The sequence below is a fragment of the Nyctibius grandis genome, chromosome 2, assembly GCF_013368605.1.
Source record: "Nyctibius grandis isolate bNycGra1 chromosome 2, bNycGra1.pri, whole genome shotgun sequence".
Taxonomy (NCBI): domain Eukaryota; kingdom Metazoa; phylum Chordata; class Aves; order Nyctibiiformes; family Nyctibiidae; genus Nyctibius; species Nyctibius grandis.
Genome location: NC_090659.1, coordinates 92,047,911 through 92,068,712, shown reverse-complemented (window position 1 = coordinate 92,068,712; position 20,802 = coordinate 92,047,911). Strand labels below are relative to the sequence as shown.

The window sequence follows — 20,802 nt, the reverse complement described above, 5'->3', positions numbered from 1 at the left end:
TGTATATACAGAATTAGACTCAGTTTTGGTGTATCTTTGAGCTATCTGAACATACTCATTTTAGTAGAGTACTTTTGCATCCTTAACTGCACCAGCACGATAAGTTATACAATGATAAAATGTAAAATTCATTGTCAAGATAGCAGAAAAATTATCTTCTATCACAGGCTGAAAGACTTGATGTAGTAATCAATTAAACACTCAGAGTGACAGAAATGACAGCTTAAACTATCCCGTCTGTAAAATGAACATGACGTGAAATCCCCTAGAGTAGCACTACACAGACTTGAGTTTGGTTTCTTTTAATCAAAAATGATTAGAAAGAGAATTATAAAACAAGACATGCGATTAATTGAATGAAATTATAATCATATTTGAATGAAATTATAATCATATTTGAGAGTATGTGTGTATACATATGCATATATGTTTGTGTATACATATAAAAAAAATTCTTTCTATACCCTAGCAAAGAGATGGGTAAGCATAATTTGGCTTTTAAAAAAACTAACCAGTGAGTGCAAATTGTGTAATTCTGTGACTTATTAACTTACTACCTTAGAGGTGACAGTGGATTTTTTTTTATGAGCTGGTAAGTTAGCCACAGCAAAGGCATTGTCAGAAAGTATAACTTAGTTTGACTGACTGTCACTGCAATATCTGTGTATCTAGTACAGGGAGCTAGATAGCAAAGTCTGTAGAAAAAAGGGACAAGCAATGCAAAGCAATGCAGTGCTCCAGAAGTATGATTGTGACTATTAATTTTCTTGTTGTGCCCAACATTGCACAGAAAGAGGGAAATATTAGGTAGAAACCAACACTATTTGGATGAAGTTAATCTTTATTGCTGTTGACATAGCATATCTTGTATCTAAAAAGAAAATGCACGATGAAGACCCCTATATAGTAGCCTCTTCACTAGTAGAAGTGATTTTGTTTTAATAATTTGCAATACTGCTTTTATGTTTCTAAAAGTGTCAGCATTTACCTGGATTTGTTAGGTTAGCAGTTCAGACTCTGGTATCTTCTTTTGATGTAGAGGGCATATAGATTAATGTTTTTGATGTAACATGAGGAATATTAGGACTGTGTGTTTATAATTCCTTATAGATTAAAATCAAAGGTGAGGGGTTCTTTTTTCTTATGTTTGTGTCTATTGCATATATATTCCACTTTCTTTTCAACTAGTATTTCCTACAATGCAGGAAGGGGCAATACTGTGTAATACGTGGGGTCATATTATTCATAGGCAATATGGACTTGATGGATGGTGCTCTGAATCAAAGTGATTTACAAGTGATGAGTAACTTCATCATTTTTAGATATCTGTCAAGTACTTAATTTCCTTTTTATTCTGCTACTCAGGAAGAAAAATTTAACTGACCCATCTCCCTTATTCTTGTCCAGCAGACAAGAGTTGTATCGAATGAAGGTAAAATCCCCTAGGTTTCTTTGTTTATAGATATTTAAACTGGTAAATCTGTTCAGAAACTCAGATTGCTTGCTCCTGGGTCTGCTCTCTGCCTAAGATGCAAAATGTTTCACATACCTGATGTAAATGTACTATTGTACTAATATACCTGGTGTAAAGCAGCCAAAATGGCCGGACCCTGCCTACGATTTATTTCTTGTAAATACAGTTTGCAGGCACTGTTGCAAAAACACCTGACTGGCATGTTAGGGGAAGGAGTGATGGAAATAAAACAGATCATCTGACCTCTGGTAGTTCAGGAAAGGAAAGAAAAATTGTGTGGAGAAAGCTGTAATCAATGACTGGGGAAGCTAAAATCAATGACTATGAAATAAAAGACCGTTCCAGTTCTTGTCGCATTAACATATTTATGATCTTACCATATGTCGATTCACCTCCTAGGCTAAACTTTTCTAGCCTAGTTTTCTGATTTGAACCTCCAATAAATTCAGGTTGTTTCTTTTGTAGTTGCTTTTCACTCTGTGCCATGGTGTTGCATCATGAATTAGGTGCTCACCAGTTCAGGCCATTCTTCCTCACTGAAACGTTAACTACTGTGGACAGCTGGAGTCTCTCTTTGGATACTAACTAGCCTGGCTGACGGTGCTCTGGTATACTGTGATTTCTCTGTCCTTTTTTTTTTTTTTTTTTAATAAAAAAGACGTGAATAACACTATTAAATGCAACCTGCCCTGTAATTTTCCTAACCTCATGGGGGAAAATTAGCTATAAAAGCCACCCAGAAAACACTTGATTAACTCAGCGGGGAGGTAGGCTGAATAGTGAAGATGTAGCCCTCCCCTCCATGACAGAGAGAGAAGAAGGTTGAATTATTTAGTTCTTAAGTTACTTTTTAAATTTGACTAACCACATTAGTTGCTATTACATTGATTTTAGTAAAACCTGAACATCACATTTGGAATATATGTAACTCAGTATATTTGTGGTCTAAATTGTAAAATGCAAAACTATAGTTTATCATCATCTACAGAGTGAAAAACTTTGTAACAAAAAAAAGAATACACATTTTAGATGAATAATAGGTCTGTTTGTAATCTCATCTTTGAATGGCATTATACATTTGGAACTTTTTTATTAAATACATATTATTTTAAACAACTAACAAAAGATTTTACAAACATTTAAGGAAAAAATAACAGCAAGTTTTTATAAAAAGTTGACATTGTTGCTTTGAAACTGGTTGAACATGGCTTTTAATAGCCCTTTATCTTACTACTTAATTTTTGACATATACTTTTATTTTGGAGGAAGTATGTTATAACTTCAGTCCACTAAATAGTCATCCATTTCAGCATTGCTCAATAGCTTTCCTGTTTGCTCATGAAGGAAAACAATAACTAAGGAATTAAGAGGCCATAAAACTGAACAAATATCTTGAAATATATTCTTTGGTGGAGGCATACCATTAGACATGCTGGTTACTCTACAGATATTTTTAAAATCTAGCAAAGTAGATTCCCCAATAGGTGACAGCCTTATGTGCTTCACTGCCCTCAACAGCTGTTTGTACATCTCTCTTTAGACTGTCTTAAAATTTCTAGATAATTTGCTATTTCCATATAAGTATGATAAAAAGTTTTATGATCTTATTAGTTCTATAACATCTTCTTAAAAAAATAACCTGAGGCACTTAGAGTAAATTACAAGTCTTGGTCAATGTCCTCTCTCTTCCCTGGTAAAATGAGGAGTAAAAGCTCATAGCATATTCCATTCTGCATCTCTGTCATTTCTTTTCCTGGTATCTTTTAGTTGTTTGTTAGTTTTAGTGATTTAAATTTGAAAAATGTGCTTAATTATATTTGACCCATAGAAAGCAATTTAGAAGATATCAATTTCCTCTGAGTTTTGTGATATTTGGTAGCTTGGTAGGTTACAGGGACTCAAATTAGTGTCCATCTCCCATCCCTGGAAGACAGGCTGCACCACGGATTTAATAGTTCAAGTTCTGTTAGCCTGCTGCAGCCAGTCAGTATCGTGTTAGCTCAAAAGCAGCCAAATTTTTGTGTTGTCTTTACCAGATGGTTGTTAAAGATGTTATTTCACCATAAGAGACATCTGGACATTACATTGTTGGGATGTTTATGAGATACAGGAGTGAATGGAAAGACTTGAGTGGATGCGTTTGTGTGGGATATTGTGCGGGTGGTGGGAACAAGATACTACATTGGAAGGGACATCTGAAATGCAGGCTGCAGATGTAGGGAAACCTTACCTCATTAGTTGTCGTGTTCACTGAGCAACTTGTACTGTTGCTTTTCCACGTTGTAGTTATGGTTGCCATGCTTGAGGTCATTACAGGGATCCAGTTTTTAGAGCAGGCGCAAGTCATCTTCTAGAAAAAAAAAAAAAACAAACCACTTATGTTGAGGTAGCTCCTGAAAAAGAGACAATTACTGATTACTGTTGAGCAATTTCTAGCAGCATTTTTTTTAATACAGTTCAGAAACTTTTCCTGTACATCACATTCAGAGTGATGCCCAGGTCTGAAAAATTAGAGCCCTTTAGAGTTCCCTGAGAACCTTCCTCACAGATTGCAGAGCAACTGGAGTTTTGTCACGGTTTAAAGCTGGGCTGGCGATTAAACCTGCAGCAGACGCTCTCTGTTAACCCTCCCCCCCACCCCCACCCGAAGGGAAAGGGAAAGGGAAAAGGGAGAGAGACTTACGGGTTGGAAAGTTAAAACAGTTTTAATAAACCTATAATAATGAAAAAGAGTATAATAATATTGGAATAATCAAATATATACAAATATATATACAAAACCAAGATCGAGCTCCCCCGATGTCAGCAACGTCACCACCGGCACTGCAGGGCAGGCTCCGGGAAGGCCCAGGCTGGGCCTAGCGACGGTCGAGAGCTGGATTCAGGGATGCACAGATCAGGATCGGGGGCAGCAGGAAAACAGACAGAGTCCTCCTTGGACACCGGCCATAGCAGAAAGAGCAAGAGCGAGCAAGAGGAGCGAGACCCTCGTGATCCCCCCGCTTTATACCGAGAATGACGTGTATGGGATGGAATACCCTCGTTGGTCAATTTTGGGTCACCTGCCCTGTCTGCTCCCCGCTGCAGCTGCGACCCCCCTTCGGCTTTTCACTTGTAAGCAGTGAGGAATCAGCAGTGACCTTGGTTTCTCTAAGAAAAAGTACAGCAAGAGCCTTACTGCACAACATCCCTACCGGTGCCTCAGCGATAACTACAAACTTCGAGCGTTATCAGTCCTGGAAGCAGACACTGTCTGCAAAAACATGCAGTTAGTTTCAGAAAGTGCAGTTATTTAGAGGAGACTTAGCTGAAAGTAAAAATCACTGAAAGGAAAATCGGCCTGGTTTAGGCCAAACCAGGACATTCCACCCCTTATTCCATACCATTCACGTCATACTCAGATCACCTCTAACTTTTAATTTTAAAATATATACAGATAACATTAGTTTATGATTCATCTCTATACAGAAAAAAAAGTTCATCAAGTTCATTTAGTTCAGGATTGTGGGTTTCCATCTGGCTAGGAGTCTCCCAGGGCAGGGGAGATGGTATGAGCTTTGTCACAGTTTGTGCCCACGGGTTGCAGGTTAAAGATGTCAGTCTCGAGGAGGTTACTGGACGCCACTTGCAGTTAGCTCTGGTCTCGTCACCACTGTCTTAACCTGAAAGACACTTATGAACACTGTTAGTATTATGCAGCAATTAACATCATGCAGTTCAGAATTAAGTATTCTCACCCAAGATCAGATCACCTTCAGGGACACATCGGACTCCACCATCCTGCAGCATCACCCACCAAGTACATCCAGGTCCTTGAGCAAAAGCAATCCCATGAATGGGTTTACCTTTGCCCGTAGCAGGAAGAACCCAGACAGTTTTTCCCAACAGATTCCTTTCATGCACCACAGGGACTTTATCCCCTTCTACTGTATGTAAAAGGTCTGACTGAGCAGGGCCAGCTCGGTTGATAGATCCCCTGGTGTTAACTAGCCAGGTAGCTTGTGCCAAATGCTTATCCCAGTTTTTAAAGGTTCCACCCCCCATTGCTTTTAGGGTAGTTTTTAACAGCCCATTATACCGTTCAATTTTCCCAGATGCTGGTGCATGATAGGGGATATGATATACCCACTCGATGCCATGCTCTTTGGCCCAGTTATCTATGAGACTGTTTTTGAAATGAGTCCCATTGTCTGACTCAATTCTCTCTGGCATGCCATGTCGCCACAAGATTTGCTTTTCAAGGCCCAGAATAGTGTTCCGGGCAGTGGCATGGGGCACAGAGTATGTTTCCAGCCATCCGGTGGTCGCCTCCACCATGGTAAGCACATAGCGTTTACCCTGGCGGGTTTGAGGGAGTGTGATATAGTCAATTTGCCAGGCCTCCCCATATTTATATTTCAACCACCGCCCCCCATACCACAAAGGTTTTAACCGTTTGGCTTGCTTAATTGCGGCGCATGTTTCACAATCATGGATAACCTGTGCAATAGAGTCCATAGTTAAGTCCACCCCTCGGTCACGAGCCCATCTGTATGTTGCATCTCTTCCTTGATGACCTGAAGTGTCATGAGCCCACCGAGCTAAAAATAGTTCACCTTTATGTTCCCAGTCCAAATCTATTTGGAACACTTTAGCAGCCTGATCTGCTTGTTGGTTGTTTCGATGTTCCTCAGTTGCCCGACTTTTAGGTACGTGGGCATCTACATGACGTACCTTCACGACTAGTTTCTCTAGCCGAGTAGCAATATCTTGCCACAGTTCAACAGCCCAAATAGGTTTACCTTTACGCTGCCAGTTGCTTCGCTTCCACTGCTTTAACCACCCCCACAAGGCATTTGCCACCATCCATGAGTCAGTATAAAGATACAGCCTTGGCCACTTTTCTCGTTCAGCAATGTCTAAAGCCAGCTGGATGGCTTTTACCTCTGCAAATTGACTTGATTCACCTTGTCCTTCTGTGGCTTCTGTGATTCGTCGTATAGGACTCCATACAGCAGCTTTCCACTTCCGATGCTTTCCTACAAGACGGCAGGATCCATCGGTGAACAGGGCATACTGCTTCTCATCCTCTGGTAGTTCATTATATGGTGGGGCTTCTTCAGCACGTGTCACCTCCTTTTCTGGTGGCATTCCAAAGTCTTTGCCTTCTGGCCAGTCCATGATCACTTCTAAGATTCCTGGGCGATTAGGGTTTCCTATTCGAGCCCTCTGTGTAATTAATGCAATCCATTTACTCCATGTAGTATCAGTTGCATGATGGGTAGTGGGAACCTTACCCTTGAACATCCAGCCTAGTACTGGTAATCGGGGTGCCAGGAGAAGTTGTGCTTCAGTACCAATTACCTCTGAAGCAGCTCTAACTCCTTCATATGCTGCCAGTATCTCTTTTTCAGTTGGGGTGTAATTGGCCTCGGAACCCTTGTATCCTCGACTCCAAAATCCTAGGGGTCGACCTCGAGTCTCCCCTGGTACTTTCTGCCAGGGGCTTCAGGTAGGACCATTGTCCCCAGCTGAGGTGTAGAGCACATTTTTAACATCTTGTCCCGTACGGACTGGTCCAAGGGCTACTGCATGCACAATCTCTTGTTTAATCTGTTCAAAGGCCTGTCGTTGTTCAGGGCCCCACTGAAAATCATTCTTCTTTCTGGTCACTTGATAAAGAGGGCGTACAATCTGGCTGTAATCTGGAATATGCATTCTCCAGAAACCCACAACACCTAAGAAGGCTTGTGTTTCCTTTTTGTTAGTTGGTGGGGACATAGCTGTTATTTTGTTGATCACCTCTATCGGGATCTGGCGACGCCCATCTTGCCATTTAATCCCTAAAAATTGGATCTCCCGGGCAGGTCCCTTGACCTTGCCTCTTTTTATGGCAAAACCAGCTTTCAGAAGAATTTGGATGATTTTCTCCCCTTTGTCAAAAACTTCTGCTGCTGTATCACCCCACACAATGATGTCATCAATGTATTGCAAATGTTCTGGAGCTCCACCCTTTTCTAGTGCAGTCTGGATCAGTCCATGGCAAATAGTAGGACTGTGTTTCCACCCCTGGGGCAGTCGATTCCAGGTATACTGGATACCTCTCCAGGTGAAAGCAAACTGTGGCCTGCACTTTGGTGCCAAAGGAATAGAGAAAAATGCATTAGCAATGTCTATGGTGGCATACCACTTGGCTGCCTTTGACTCCAGTTCGTATTGAAGTTCTAGCATGTCTGGCACAGCAGCACTCAGCGGTGGCGTAACTTCATTTAGGCCACGATAGTCCACAGTTAATCTCCATTCTCCATCAGACTTTCGCACTGGCCCAATAGGACTATTAAAGGGTGAGCGAGTCTTACTAATCACTCCTTGATTTTCTAATTGTCTAATCAGTTTATGAATGGGGATCAGGGAGTCTCGATTGGTGCGATATTGTCGTTGATGCACCGTGGTAGTAGCAATTGGCACCTGTTGTTCTTCAACCTTCAGCAACCCCACAACAGAAGGATCCTCTGAGAGGCCAGGCAAGGTAAACAGCTGTTTAATGTCCTCAGTCTCTACAGCTGCTATACCAAAGGCCCATCTATACCCTTTTGGGTCCTTAAAATACCCTCTCTTGAGGTAGTCTATGCCAAGGATGCACGGAGCATCTGGGCCAGTCACAATGGGGTGCTTTTTCCATTCATTTTTAGTTAGGCTCACTTCGGCCTCCAATACAGATAACACTTGAGATCCTCCTGTTACTCCTGAAATACTGATAGGTTCTGCCCCTTTATGATCCGATGGCATTAGGGTGCACTGTGCACCAGTGTCTACCAAGGCTCGATACCTTTGTGGTTCTGATGTGCCAGGCCATCGAATCCACACAGTCCAATAAACTCGGTTGTCCCTTTCCTCCACCTGGCTGGAGGCAGGGCCCCCCTAATCAAGAAATGGATTCGTGCTGCTCACAGGGACTGGACCTTCATTTCTCCTATTCACACTTTGGAAAAAGGAATTTGAGGCCCATCTACCCTGACAGGGGTCCTGCTCACTGGTAACTGGAGCAGCCATCCTCCTAGAAAAATTCTCTCTGGTATTTCTTTTAGCTTGCAACTCACGTACTCGTGCCTGTAGGGTACTGGTAGGTTGTCCATGCCATCTGTTCATGTCTTCCCCATAACCACGCAGGGCAAACCACAGGATACCTCGTGATGTGTTCCGTTTCCTTTGAGCTGGTCCTGTAGGAGGGCGTTTTCTCTTAACAGCTGCAACGCGTGCCTGTGTAGGTAGAGAGTCAAGTTTATTCTCGATCCTGGACAGTTTGTCTGACAGTTGTTTAAATGAGTCCTTGTTTTCCTTTGTCAGTTTTTCCACAGCCGAGACACGGGCCTGCAGTGGGGAAGAAATACTATCTTCATACTGTCGCATACAGTTAGCCATTTCATCCACACTAGGTCGTGCCATAGCATTTTCTCCCCAGACTAATATTGACAATGTATGGGTATATGTCGGTGGAGCATTCTTCACAACCTTCCGGAACATGGATCGGTTGCATTCCACTTCATCAGGATCTACAGGATCTACAATTTCCTGTGGGTGTCTATAAATGATCTCTTGCACAGCTAGTTCTCTAAGGTAGTTAATACCTTTTTCTATAGTGGTCCATTTGCTCAGGTGGCCCATAACATCATCTTTATAGGGATACCTGCTCTTTACAGCTGACAAGAGTCGCCTCCAGAGACTGATAGTGTTTGACTTTCTTGCAAGCGCCTTATCAATACCACCATCTCTGGACAGGGATCCCAACTGTCTGGCTTCTCTGCCGTCTAATTGCATGCTATCTGCCCCATTATCCCAGCATCGGAGCAGCCAGGTAATAATTGGCTCACCATCATAACGGCTGAAATCTTTCCTTATATTTCTCAGGTCCTTCAGGGATAAGGAGTGGTAGGTTATCTCTACATCCGAGTCCTCCTCCTGTGATAGTTCTGCTTTAGAAGGACCTTTCTTCTGTAATGGGTCTGCTTTAAAATGACGATCAAGGGAACCCCCATCTGTGTCAGGCCCTGACTCTGCCTGAGAAGGGCCCTCACCTGGGTCCTGTGATGGCTCTGCCTTAGAAGGCTCTGAGTCATCATCCTCCTCTTCACGAGCTGATTTCTTTTGGTATTTCTTCCTGGTTACAGGAGCAATTGGTACAGATTCGTTAGATGCTGGGGTCTGAGTAGATGCAGTGGCTGTCGTGGGAGTGCTGAGACTTGTTAGAGTCTGAGTAGCTGCAGTGGCCATCTTGGGGGGTGTAGCAGCTGTGGTGCAGGCTGCCGAGGTTTCAGTGGATTTAGTGGCTGTAGCGGCAGCACACGCTGTAGGATCTGAGGTGGCTGCACAACACCTACAACTGTCCCTGCACCGATATTTAATCTTATCCCACATCAGAAACACATTCAGGACAAGCGAAAATAAAAACATGCCACCTAGACAGCACCATCCGAATTTCACAAAATCTAGAGGAATCAGCTTGGCAGAAAAGGAGAAGGTACTATTTCCCAAAGTAAAATTGGAAGTGTAATCATTAACACAATCAGCTAAAGGACGCCCGGAGCCCGCAGATAAAATCGCTGCTACCGCGGTCAGAATAGTAACAGCCCAGTTTATCACGACATAAATCAGTATGAAACGCCATAACAAAACAATGCACATTGACCAGTGCCCAGCAGTGATAAACTGCACATAAACAGTAACAAACAGCGCATACGGCAAGTAAGGTATCATTACACTTAACTCTGTAAAAGGCTTTATAAAGAGATGAGATAACACAGCATTCAAAAATGACATCAGCATCTTCGCTATCTGTTTTAATTTCCAACCCCTCGTAAATCTCAAAGGAAGAAATCTGATACTCTCTCAGCTGAGCTCTCCGGGTCTCCTCCCGCCGGAGCCGGGATTCGACTTATCAGAGGAACCTGTTGGAGCTTCTCTCGAGCCCCACGTTGGGCGCCAATAAATCTGTCACGGTTTAAAGCTGGGCTGGCGATTAAACCTGCAGCAGACGCTCTCTGTTAACCTTCCCCCCCACCCCCACCCGAAGGGAAAGGGAAAGGGAAAAGGGAGAGAGACTTACGGGTTGGAAAGTTAAAACAGTTTTAATAAACCTATAATAATGAAAAAGAGTATAATAATATTGGAATAATCAAATATATACAAATATATATACAAAACCAAGATCGAGCTCCCCCGATGTCAGCAACGTCACCACCGGCACTGCAGGGCAGGCTCCGGGAAGGCCCAGGCTGGGCCTAGCGACGGTCGAGAGCTGGATTCAGGGATGCACAGATCAGGATCGGGGGCAGCAGGAAAACAGACAGAGTCCTCCTTGGACACCGGCCATAGCAGAAAGAGCAAGAGCGAGCAAGAGGAGCGAGACCCTCGTGATCCCCCCGCTTTATACCGAGAATGACGTGTATGGGATGGAATACCCTCGTTGGTCAATTTTGGGTCACCTGCCCTGTCTGCTCCCCGCTGCAGCTGCGACCCCCCTTCGGCTTTTCACTTGTAAGCAGTGAGGAATCAGCAGTGACCTTGGTTTCTCTAAGAAAAAGTACAGCAAGAGCCTTACTGCACAACATCCCTACCGGTGCCTCAGCGATAACTACAAACTTCGAGCGTTATCAGTCCTGGAAGCAGACACTGTCTGCAAAAACATGCAGTTAGTTTCAGAAAGTGCAGTTATTTAGAGGAGACTTAGCTGAAAGTAAAAATCACTGAAAGGAAAATCGGCCTGGTTTAGGCCAAACCAGGACAAGTTTTCTGGTTTACGATAAACATTTTCCTGAGAGAAGAGAACTACGATTTCAGTTCTGGTGTTTTAAACTATACTGTCAAAATTTCTTGTGCCTTTGCAAACTATTTTGGTTAGCTTTGTAAAAATGTCCTCCTTTCTCTGGTGTTTGTGAATTTCAGTATGTGCATTGTGGTGAGCTTTTTTCTGTCCTCCTTCGCTTTCTGACACTGTATAACTTCATCCATGTGATTTATGTCAAAATTGGAGTTTACAGCTTCCTGCAGTTGTTGTATTTTGCACTGCTCAAGTGGAGGAACTCACTGTGGTTCAGCTACAGGAAAGACAATGAAAGTCTGCTTAGGGTTGACTTGTTCCTAAGGTTTTTTTGCCTTTAAAGATAAAAATATATTTTTGTAGGTGCAGTGTGAAACCAGGGTAAGCACTCTGTGTTACGTATTTGTTGCATAAAGCCATTACTATGAGAGCAGCATTGAGTGAAGGGTTTCTGCTCCCGGCCTGCGGTAGCTGCAGGTATTCCCTGGAGCAAGTATCCAGGTTACTATCCTCCCAGAGCCCTAGGAGTATGGGTGGGAGTCAGCAGCATCTGTCCTCCTCTAATGAGCAAAATAGTCCCTCACTGCAGTTGCAATAAATCTGAAAGTAAACATTTAACAAATCCGTCATGGCCTTTTAACAAGAATTAATACTTTTAATCTCCGGATTATCATCAAGGTTGCACAATATAAGCCCTCCCTGTCAAATTGTGTTTTACGTTAAGCATTTAGAAAACACAAGGCTAGTGAGAGAGGGAGGCAGCACAGCTATTTCTGGGTTTTCATTATAGAATTATGAAGATTTGTTTCTTGGAAGCATTTTTAAAAAATGATTTTCAGTGACAGATTGCAAACTTACTTTCCTTCCTCTGATTTTTTTAATGCATTTTAGTTTCCATACCAATCCATCAATACACAGATAAAACTGAAATAATGATTCAGAGGATGCCTTGTAGTATGCCTAGCATATTGCAAAAGCTTATTACACATTAGCAACCAGAATGCAGAAATATCATAGTTCAGCCAGAGATATGTAGCTGTTTTGGTCTTAAGAGCAGACTTTATGCTATTTAACACAAAAACTTTAGAGGTAGATGTATTGTGCATTTATTTAACTGTATTTTGGAGAACAATTTCCAGTATTTCAGATATGCTTTGAAAATATATGAAGAGCACAATTTGAAAGAAAGCCAATCAGAGTAAATTACCACTCAGGTGGTGGTGTTGTTATGGGAAGTCTTTGATTAATCATAGAATCGTTTTGGTTGGAACAAACCTTCAAGATCATCAAGTCCAACCCTTAATCTAGCACTACCAAATCCACCACTAAACCATGTCCCTAAGCACCACATCTACTCATCTTTTAAATACCTCCAGGGACGGTGACTCCACCACTTCCCTGGGCAGCCTGTTCCAATGCTTGACAACCCTTTAAGTGAAGAAATTTTTCCTAATATCCAATCTAAACCTCCTCTGGCGCAACTTGAGGCTGGTTCCTGTCGTCCTATTGCTTGTTACTTGGGAGAAGAGACCGACACCCACCTCGCTACAACCTCCTTTCAGGTAGTTGTAGAGAACAATAAGGTCTCCCTCAGCTTCCTTTTCTCCAGGCTAAACAACCCAAGTTCCCTCAGCTGCTCCTCATAAGACTTGTGCTCTAGACCCCTCACCAGCTTCATTACCCTTCTTTGGACTCTCTTCAGCACCTTAACGTCTTTCTTATAGTGAGAGGCTCAAAACTGAACACAGTATTTGAGGTGTGGCCTCACCAGTTCTGAGTACAGGGAGACGATCACTTCCCTAGTCATTCTGGCCATTAAGAAGTGAAAAACTATGGTTGTCCATTCAGTTATTCCCAAACCTGATTATAAAAGGTACGTATAGGTAGGCAAAGACCATCTGTAGCATGTCTTTTGAAATATCATTGTACTGATGAATAGAATTTTGAATAAAAACTTCAAATAGTTTCCAACTATGCATACTTTTAAGATTTTGATCGTGTAAACTGATGATCAGCAGGCAACGTAGTGTAGTAGGCTGCTTCTCAAGATTGCACTGCTAATGGAGAGCATCTTCTTTCTTGACATTAATGAATGGTATATACTTCCAGATATTTGCAGTCTACCCCTACAGCAAATTGTCTTCATGTACAAACCCAGAAGAGACATGTTGATACTGGAAGCTTATTACTTCAGCAAGCCTTCATCCATAGAGTGCGTGTTTCAACATGAGTCAACAAGATTCTATGGATACTCAAAATATTTTGAAACCATATGAACAGAATGTGTATTTTCCTCTGGCTAGTAAAACTCAGTCATAAAGTCTTCATAGACTTATAATATGCAGAATCCAACCGACCTGGCAAATAAACTGTTTGTTAAAGCATATTCTGGCTGTATCTCCAAACTGCATTTTGACAAAATAGCATTTTGTTCATGCCAGGTATTGGACTGGCTGCTGGAGACTCAGTTTTTCTATTCAGACGGGTTGGAGCAGATTTTTTACTTGACCAATGACCTTCCTAGAGAAGAATGTTAGTACAAAATTTGTCCTTTGTACAAATTTTATGGGATAAGGAGAGAGGAATTGTATACTGCATGTTAGTAGAGTATAATGCCCTGAATTAACAACAACAAAAAAAAAACAATTCACATGCTGATTGCTTTTGGAAAGAGTTGGTGATTCAGTGGAAGAGAAATAATCTGAGGACTATTACTTGTTTAAGGGGCTTATTCCAGGTTCCTCAGGTACTAATTATGAGTCTAGGTATTAAAATGTTATACAGAATGTCTTTCAGAGAAGGGAACATGATCTGGAGGCGTGTACCAGGATTTGTGAGGGCCTTTTTTCAGCAATATTTGCTTGAATCCAGATTAGATACAAGAATTATTTCCATCTTAATAACGATGTGAAAATCTCACAGAGTTATTTATGCTTCTATACTGTACATAAGAAGCATCAAAATTAGTTATTCTTATCATTTAGTGTTGTCTTCTCAGATGGATGTCTGATTCTGTTGTATGTTTTGTACCACGTACAGTTCATTTGTTGTGCAGAACTGTTCCTTGTTTCTAGTTTATGCTTATGCTTGTGTCCTTTACGCATCTGCTTTCATATCTAATTCTTATTTGTGTTCTTGTTATTTTTGTATTCTGGTACCTCTTCATTATTCTTTCTCATATCTTCCTTCTTTCTCTCTGTCCAAGTTTATGACATCTATTGTATTCATCAGAGATTTCCATCTAGCATCATATGACAGGTTCTTCTGTAGGAGTTTATAGGAGACATGCTGGGAAGAGATTTCATTTGTTCTCCCTTTGCAACTGTGCTTGTGTCTAAAATTGTGTTAAAATGTAATAGGAATGCAATGGAAGACTCTTTGTAGCCTCTAAATGTTGCCTATGCCGAAACCTGTCCCATTATTATCTGATTAAACTTCTGCAAATTGGAAGTAGACAAGAATGCATTGAATTTCAGAGTCTTTTACTGGACAGTAATTGTGATTATTAAATATGAAGTGTAGTTAATTTACCTGAATGAATGTCATTGACTGCAGAAAAGTTTCACAAAATTACCAGCAGCAGAGTTAATTTTACATTTTGGCTCCATATTATGCACTTAAATAAACAGCCACATATAAACAACTAATGAAGTGAGATATAGAAAATAAATAACATTCTATCCCAAAGGCTTCAAGGGATTATCAAGTTAATGGCTACATTTTAATTCTGGTTTTGTAGAAAACCATGTTCAGTCAGGGAATATAATTCTGAATTTTTAAAATTTTATCACATTTTAAACGTTTAATTATTTATAGCACTATTTTGTTTTTATTATCCATGTTTTGTTTCGAAAGACTTGTGTTCTAGTCAGGTTAAAGCAATGTACTGAGGGTGAATTACACTGGTGCTTAGCTGGAGCTATCCAGAGGAATACCTGACTTTTTTCTAAATGTTTTAATATAATTGTGAACACGTAAAACCATCTTGATTGTATGTTTTCTGTACAAATAGCTGTCCCAGAATTGTTAGATGGTGTTAAAATACCCGAAAAATACAAAATGTTATGCAACATCGAAAAGAAAAGGTACCACATATTAATGTGTACTGGGTATACACTCAAATGGCTGCAAGGTTTTGCATTTTACTCTGTTGGTACAAACTTTTGTCAGTCCCTACAATAGTTAGGAGATAAAAGTCCTGTTCATGTATGTGTAACACTGTTAAGGCAATCAGCTGTCACTCTTCCTGATCACTATTAATGTGAATCTTCCTGATTCTTACTGAAATGAATACTGTTTTGGGCAGCACCTGGAGGTTCTTTTTCAGCAGGGTTTCATGAGATGTGTAATGTTTATTTCTATTATAATATTGTTTTTTTATTTTTGAAAAGTGTGCAGTTCGTGCAGCTACCGAAGGCAGGATCCTGGTGCTGGAAGGTTTGGAGAAGGCTGAGCGGAACGTCCTGCCAGTGTTAAACAATTTGCTGGAGAATAGGGAAATGCAGCTTGAAGATGGTCGTTTTCTCATGTCTGCAGAGCGTTACGACAAACTTCTGCAGGTATGGAAATGCTGTTTTGATTTTCCATTTTTGTTATCCTTGATAGTGCTGAAATACCATTATGGAAGGGAGAGTATGTATGAGCTAAATGGGGGAAATCTCAACAAGATTTTTTTTTGGGCTGTTCCATGGGATTAAATAGGCAGGGTGAAATCTGTGTGAGAAGTCAAACTGCTGCTTGCAACAATAACAAAAAAATTTCATCTGTATCTTTTCTGTCCACGTGATAAGCTTGTATGAAGCCTGTATGTTTCTAAAATGTGAAAGCCACGATGTGAGAGTAACCGAAATATACTTGTGAAAAGAGATTTAAGTTGAAATAGTTCCCATGAAGTTCAGATAATGCTTCACTATTGCAATAGCCTTGTTGCTAGCTTTTAAAATGTTCAGATACCAAAAAAATAATGTCAAGATGAGCGACGCTGTATTAATCAGTGCTGTCTTGCCTTTAATTTACAAAAGTGTATGTAAACAGCCAATCTCAATTATAGGAAATGGTTAGAGAATTTTCTTTTGATAGGAGATGGGATTTTAGTGTCTGCTGCCATTGCTACTTCAGTCATTTCCCTTTTTGGGGGGGGCTTTGAGTCCTACTGCTTAAATTTGAGTGGATACTTTTCAGGCTTTTGGGGACCTCAATAAATTTCATCAGACAGTTTCCAGTAGTACTCTGCATCTTACTTTCATGTACTGTAGTTTCTGATCATAGAATCATAGAATCACGGAATCATAGAATGGTTTGGGTTGGAAGGGACCTCACAGATCATCTAGTTCCAACCCCCCTGCCACAGGCAGGGACACCTTTCCTCTAGACCAGATTGCTCAAAGGCCTCATCCAGTCTGGCCTTGAACACTGCCAGGGAGGGGGCAGCCACACCTTCTCTGGGCAACCTGTGCCAGTGTCTCACCACCCTCACAGTCAAGAATTTATTCCCAGTATCTCATCTAAATCTATCCTCTTTCAGTTTAAAACCATTCCCCCTCGTCCTATCACTACTTGCCCTTGTAAAAAGCCCCTCTCCAGCTTTCCTGTAGGCCCCCTTCAGGTACTGGAAGGCTGCTAGAAGGTGTCCCCGGCACCTTCTCTTCTCCAGGCTGAACAGCCCAAACTCTCTCAGCCTCTCTTCACAGGAGAGATGCTCCAGCCCTCTGATCATCTTTGTGGCCCTCCTCTGGACTTGCTCCAACAACTCCATGTCCTTGTTATGTTGGGGGCCCCAGAGCTGAACGCAGTACTCCAGGTAGGGTCTCATGAGAGTGGAGTAGAGGGGCAGAATCACCTCCCTCGACCTGCTGGCCACACTGCTTTTAATGCAGCCCAGGATATGGTTGGCTTTCTGGGCTGCAAGCACACATTGCCTGCTCATGTTGAGCTTGTCATCAACCATCACCCCCAAGTTCTTCTCCTCAGGGCTGCTCTCAATCCATTCTCTGCCCAGCCTGTATTTGTGCTTGGGATTGTCCCGACCCCTATGCAGGACCTTGCACTTGGCCTTGTTGAACTTCATGCGGTTCGCACAGGCCCAGCTCTCAAGCCTGTCCAGGTCCCTCTGGATGGCATCCCTTCCCTTCAGCGTGTCAATGTGTCGTCAGCAAACTTGCTGAGGGCGCACTCAGTCGCACTGTCCATGTTGCCGACAAAGATGTTAAACAGGACCGGTCCCAATACCGACCCCTGAGAATGCCACTCGTCACTGGTGTCCACTTGGACGTCGATCATGTGATCTCCTGTCAGTCTCCTGTAACTGTCTGACCCCTGCTCACTCTTGTTTCTGTCTGTCGTACCTAAATGTGGTTAGGATATAATTCAGACCCATGTGGCACTGGAAGGAAATTTGCAATAAACCTTCTGTCATTGATCTCCATTGTATGAAGTTGACAACGATGCTGAAGTACTGTAGTGGATTTCTGAAAATATATCATTATTCTTATGCCTCTCATCTGTGTTACAATTCTTCTGATCCATGCCTTTTCCAAAAACATTGTTATGATATTTAATTAATAGATACAGTTGTTGGAAGCGTTATTATTATATTTTAAAAATAAGCTTTTAAAATGTAGTTGTATTTTAAGACTGAAAATGAGAATTCAAATTTAGACAGGATTTGGTTGCAATTACGCAAAGCATTTTCCTCTTGTCTTTTTTCCTTTTTGACACTTTTCTAAGGATAAAATGTTTCAAACTGAGTGCCTCAGGCACATTGCTAATAGTATATGAATTAAATCTCTTGCTATGATACTAAATCTAATATTGTTGTTTTGTTGTTTGGGGAATATTGTATTATATAAGCTAATGTTCGTTCTGTCTTCTCCTGTGTGAATAATTATTGTATCTCTAGGTCTGCAGGAAATTTAGTCATGTATGGTTTCAAGAAAGACAACTGTGATGTGGGAAGACTAAAGAGTGCGGTTTTTGTGTGCAATGAATCTTTTATGTGACAACAAGTAAAATATAACATTTAACGTCCCCATGAAAGAGTCTAGTTCTGTATTATTGCTTATAATAAAGCATAATTTGTAAATGAAACTTAAAATGCAGATTTTAGTCCCATTTTCCAGTTATAAGAGGGGAGAAAAGAAGAAAAAAAATTTTTTCATAGTAACCCACTTCTAATGTTTTAGAATGAAATAAATTTTGTGGTCTGTTTATTTTTTATTCTTTGTGAAAACAATGTTGTAACGATACCTTTTCCGCTTTGACCATCTGTGGCGTCTTTCGTCAAATTGCTACAGCCCTGAAAGCTGCACCTAATCAAACATTCTATTCATTTTGGAAAAATTTGCTTTACCATCCACAAATTTGACTAGTCCGATGCTTTCTAGCCCTTCTGAATGGAAGATGAGAACATTATCACGTTTAGGTTGAAGGACCAGTGCTGTTAGTAAATCTGCAGCTTAGTCATCCTGAGTTTTTAATGACGTAATGGGGTTTTTTCTTCTTGTTGTTTTATTTTAATTAATGCAGGATCATACAAAATCAGAGTTAGATGCATGGAAGATTGTTCGGGTTAGTGAAGATTTCCGAGTGATAGCATTGGGTCTGCCAGTACCTAAATACTCGGGTAACCCTTTGGATCCTCCGCTTCGCTCTCGATTTCAAGCTAGAGACGTTTATCATCTGCCCTTTAAGGTAAGTATCATAGCAGAAGAGTTGGATTATCTGTGCTGAGTAAAGCTAATATTTTGATGTTGTGTTTTATTTACCTCACCTCTGAAAAGAATCCTTGAATAATAAATTTGTCTTAAACGGTGTCATGCATTCTGGGGCCTAATAAATTCCTGAAAAACAGGCTTAGATTTGCCAAGGAATGCTGCAGCAGAAAAATAACTTCCATAAAACAATGTAACTCTAAAAGAAAGATTTGATAATCTTTCTTTTTTTTTTTTTTAAATAAAATTAATTCTGTGTCAAGAAGCGGGTAGAGTCCTCATGTTTAAATTAGAGGGAAAAATAGAAAATGCCTCATACATCATGAGCTGTGACCCACAGTATGATCCCAAAATTAATTTACTGTGTGATTTTATGTTCTATTTTCAGGACCATCTTCAGCTATTATATTCAATTGGATCAAACATTTCCACAGAGAGGTAATTTTTCATAATTAAGAAAAATAAAAATGGAATGAATGAAGAAAAGTGATGTCCTTTCAGAATTCGTTGCTATTTTTGTATCTTCTATCACTGCATAGAGACCAGAACTGAAGAAGTTTTTTAATATGTGTGGGTGTATGCTCACACAGCTTTTTGTATGCAGCCTTCATATAATAAATCCTTAATGCTTTAGAACTTCAATCACACCTTACTTATTTGTGCTCAGAAATAGTTTCAGCATGTTATACTGTATTTAACTTTCCAGGCTTTAGTATTTTAAATATAGATAGCATGTATAAAACTCTGTAATTACTTTTTCCTGTGCAGAATTTCTCAGCTCCTGTCTTTTGCTACAACTCTCTGCTCTCAAGAATCTTCTACATTGGGACTTCCAGATTTTCCTTTAGACAGCTTATCGGATGCAGTTCAGATTTTGGTATGTGCATACACATGTACTGTGAAACTGTATGGGCTTAAAATTTCTCAAAATTAGATCTGGATTATTCATGTTGTTAGAAGAAGATTAACATGAATATTTAAGAAATAAACCCGAAAAAACTAAGGATGGTTTGAGGGAGAAAAGCCCCAGTCAGATGTCTCTGGATAACACTTTAACCAAGTATGTAGCGTAATACTGAAGGACAAAGTATGACGTGACACAAAATTTGTGATGTGGGTGTGATTAAATGTATCTTAGTGCTCGAAGTAATGGTTTTTATTCTGCTAAATCATCTTACCTGACTTCAGGGGCATCTACAGTTTACCTGATTACACTGAGGTAGTCAGCGGAGAGAAATAAAAATCACAGCCGAAAAGTGCTTCTGATTTAGTGGCATGCATGTAAATCAGATTGATTGCATTACAAAGACACCTGTTACTCTGCATTGACACCTAAAAGGACCCAAAACAACTATACAAATGTGGGTATAGGAGGCAGTTAAGTTGTAGGAGATGAAGCCTACTTTAGGTCTTTGAGTTTTCTGGTGGATTTAGAATAAACATAGACATAGAGGGTTACCTGGAGATGCAGGTTGTGCACACTTGAAAGATGCAATACTTTCTGACAACTGCAGTCCATAGGGAAATATAACAACTGTACACTTGCTGAGTTCACAGTGGCAGATCAGGCAGGTCAGGACTAAAGCTGTGGCAGTCTGTCTGCTTTCTCTGACTGGCTTTTGTTCATTGAACTTTATAATTTCATGGTAAAAAGTCAAAGTAAAAACAGAAGGTACCTCCTGAAGGAAGACAGGGAGATGAGATCTGTATAATGAGAGAGGGGGGTTGGTACCCTTTTGCATGCGGGAAGATACGGTCAGCCCAGGAGGGTAAAATACCAGGACAGCTTCTCAAACCCTCTTTCCAAGCTGCAGGTGTCTGTA

At 40.8% G+C, this 20,802-nt stretch overlaps 1 protein-coding gene across 5 annotated transcripts in view; it reads left to right on the top strand.

The window, feature by feature from the left end:
- VWA8 (von Willebrand factor A domain containing 8) overlaps positions 1–20,802 on the top strand; it is a 225,603-nt gene that overhangs the window by 31,715 nt on the left and 173,086 nt on the right. For all 5 annotated transcript variants that reach the window (XM_068418061.1, XM_068418042.1, XM_068418050.1 and 2 more), the window contains 4 exons: positions 15,662–15,829; positions 18,795–18,959; positions 19,368–19,417; positions 19,748–19,856. In XM_068418061.1, coding sequence (XP_068274162.1) covers positions 15,662–15,829; positions 18,795–18,959; positions 19,368–19,417; positions 19,748–19,856 — 492 coding nt within the window. The remainder of the gene's footprint in view (positions 1–15,661; positions 15,830–18,794; positions 18,960–19,367; positions 19,418–19,747; positions 19,857–20,802) is intronic.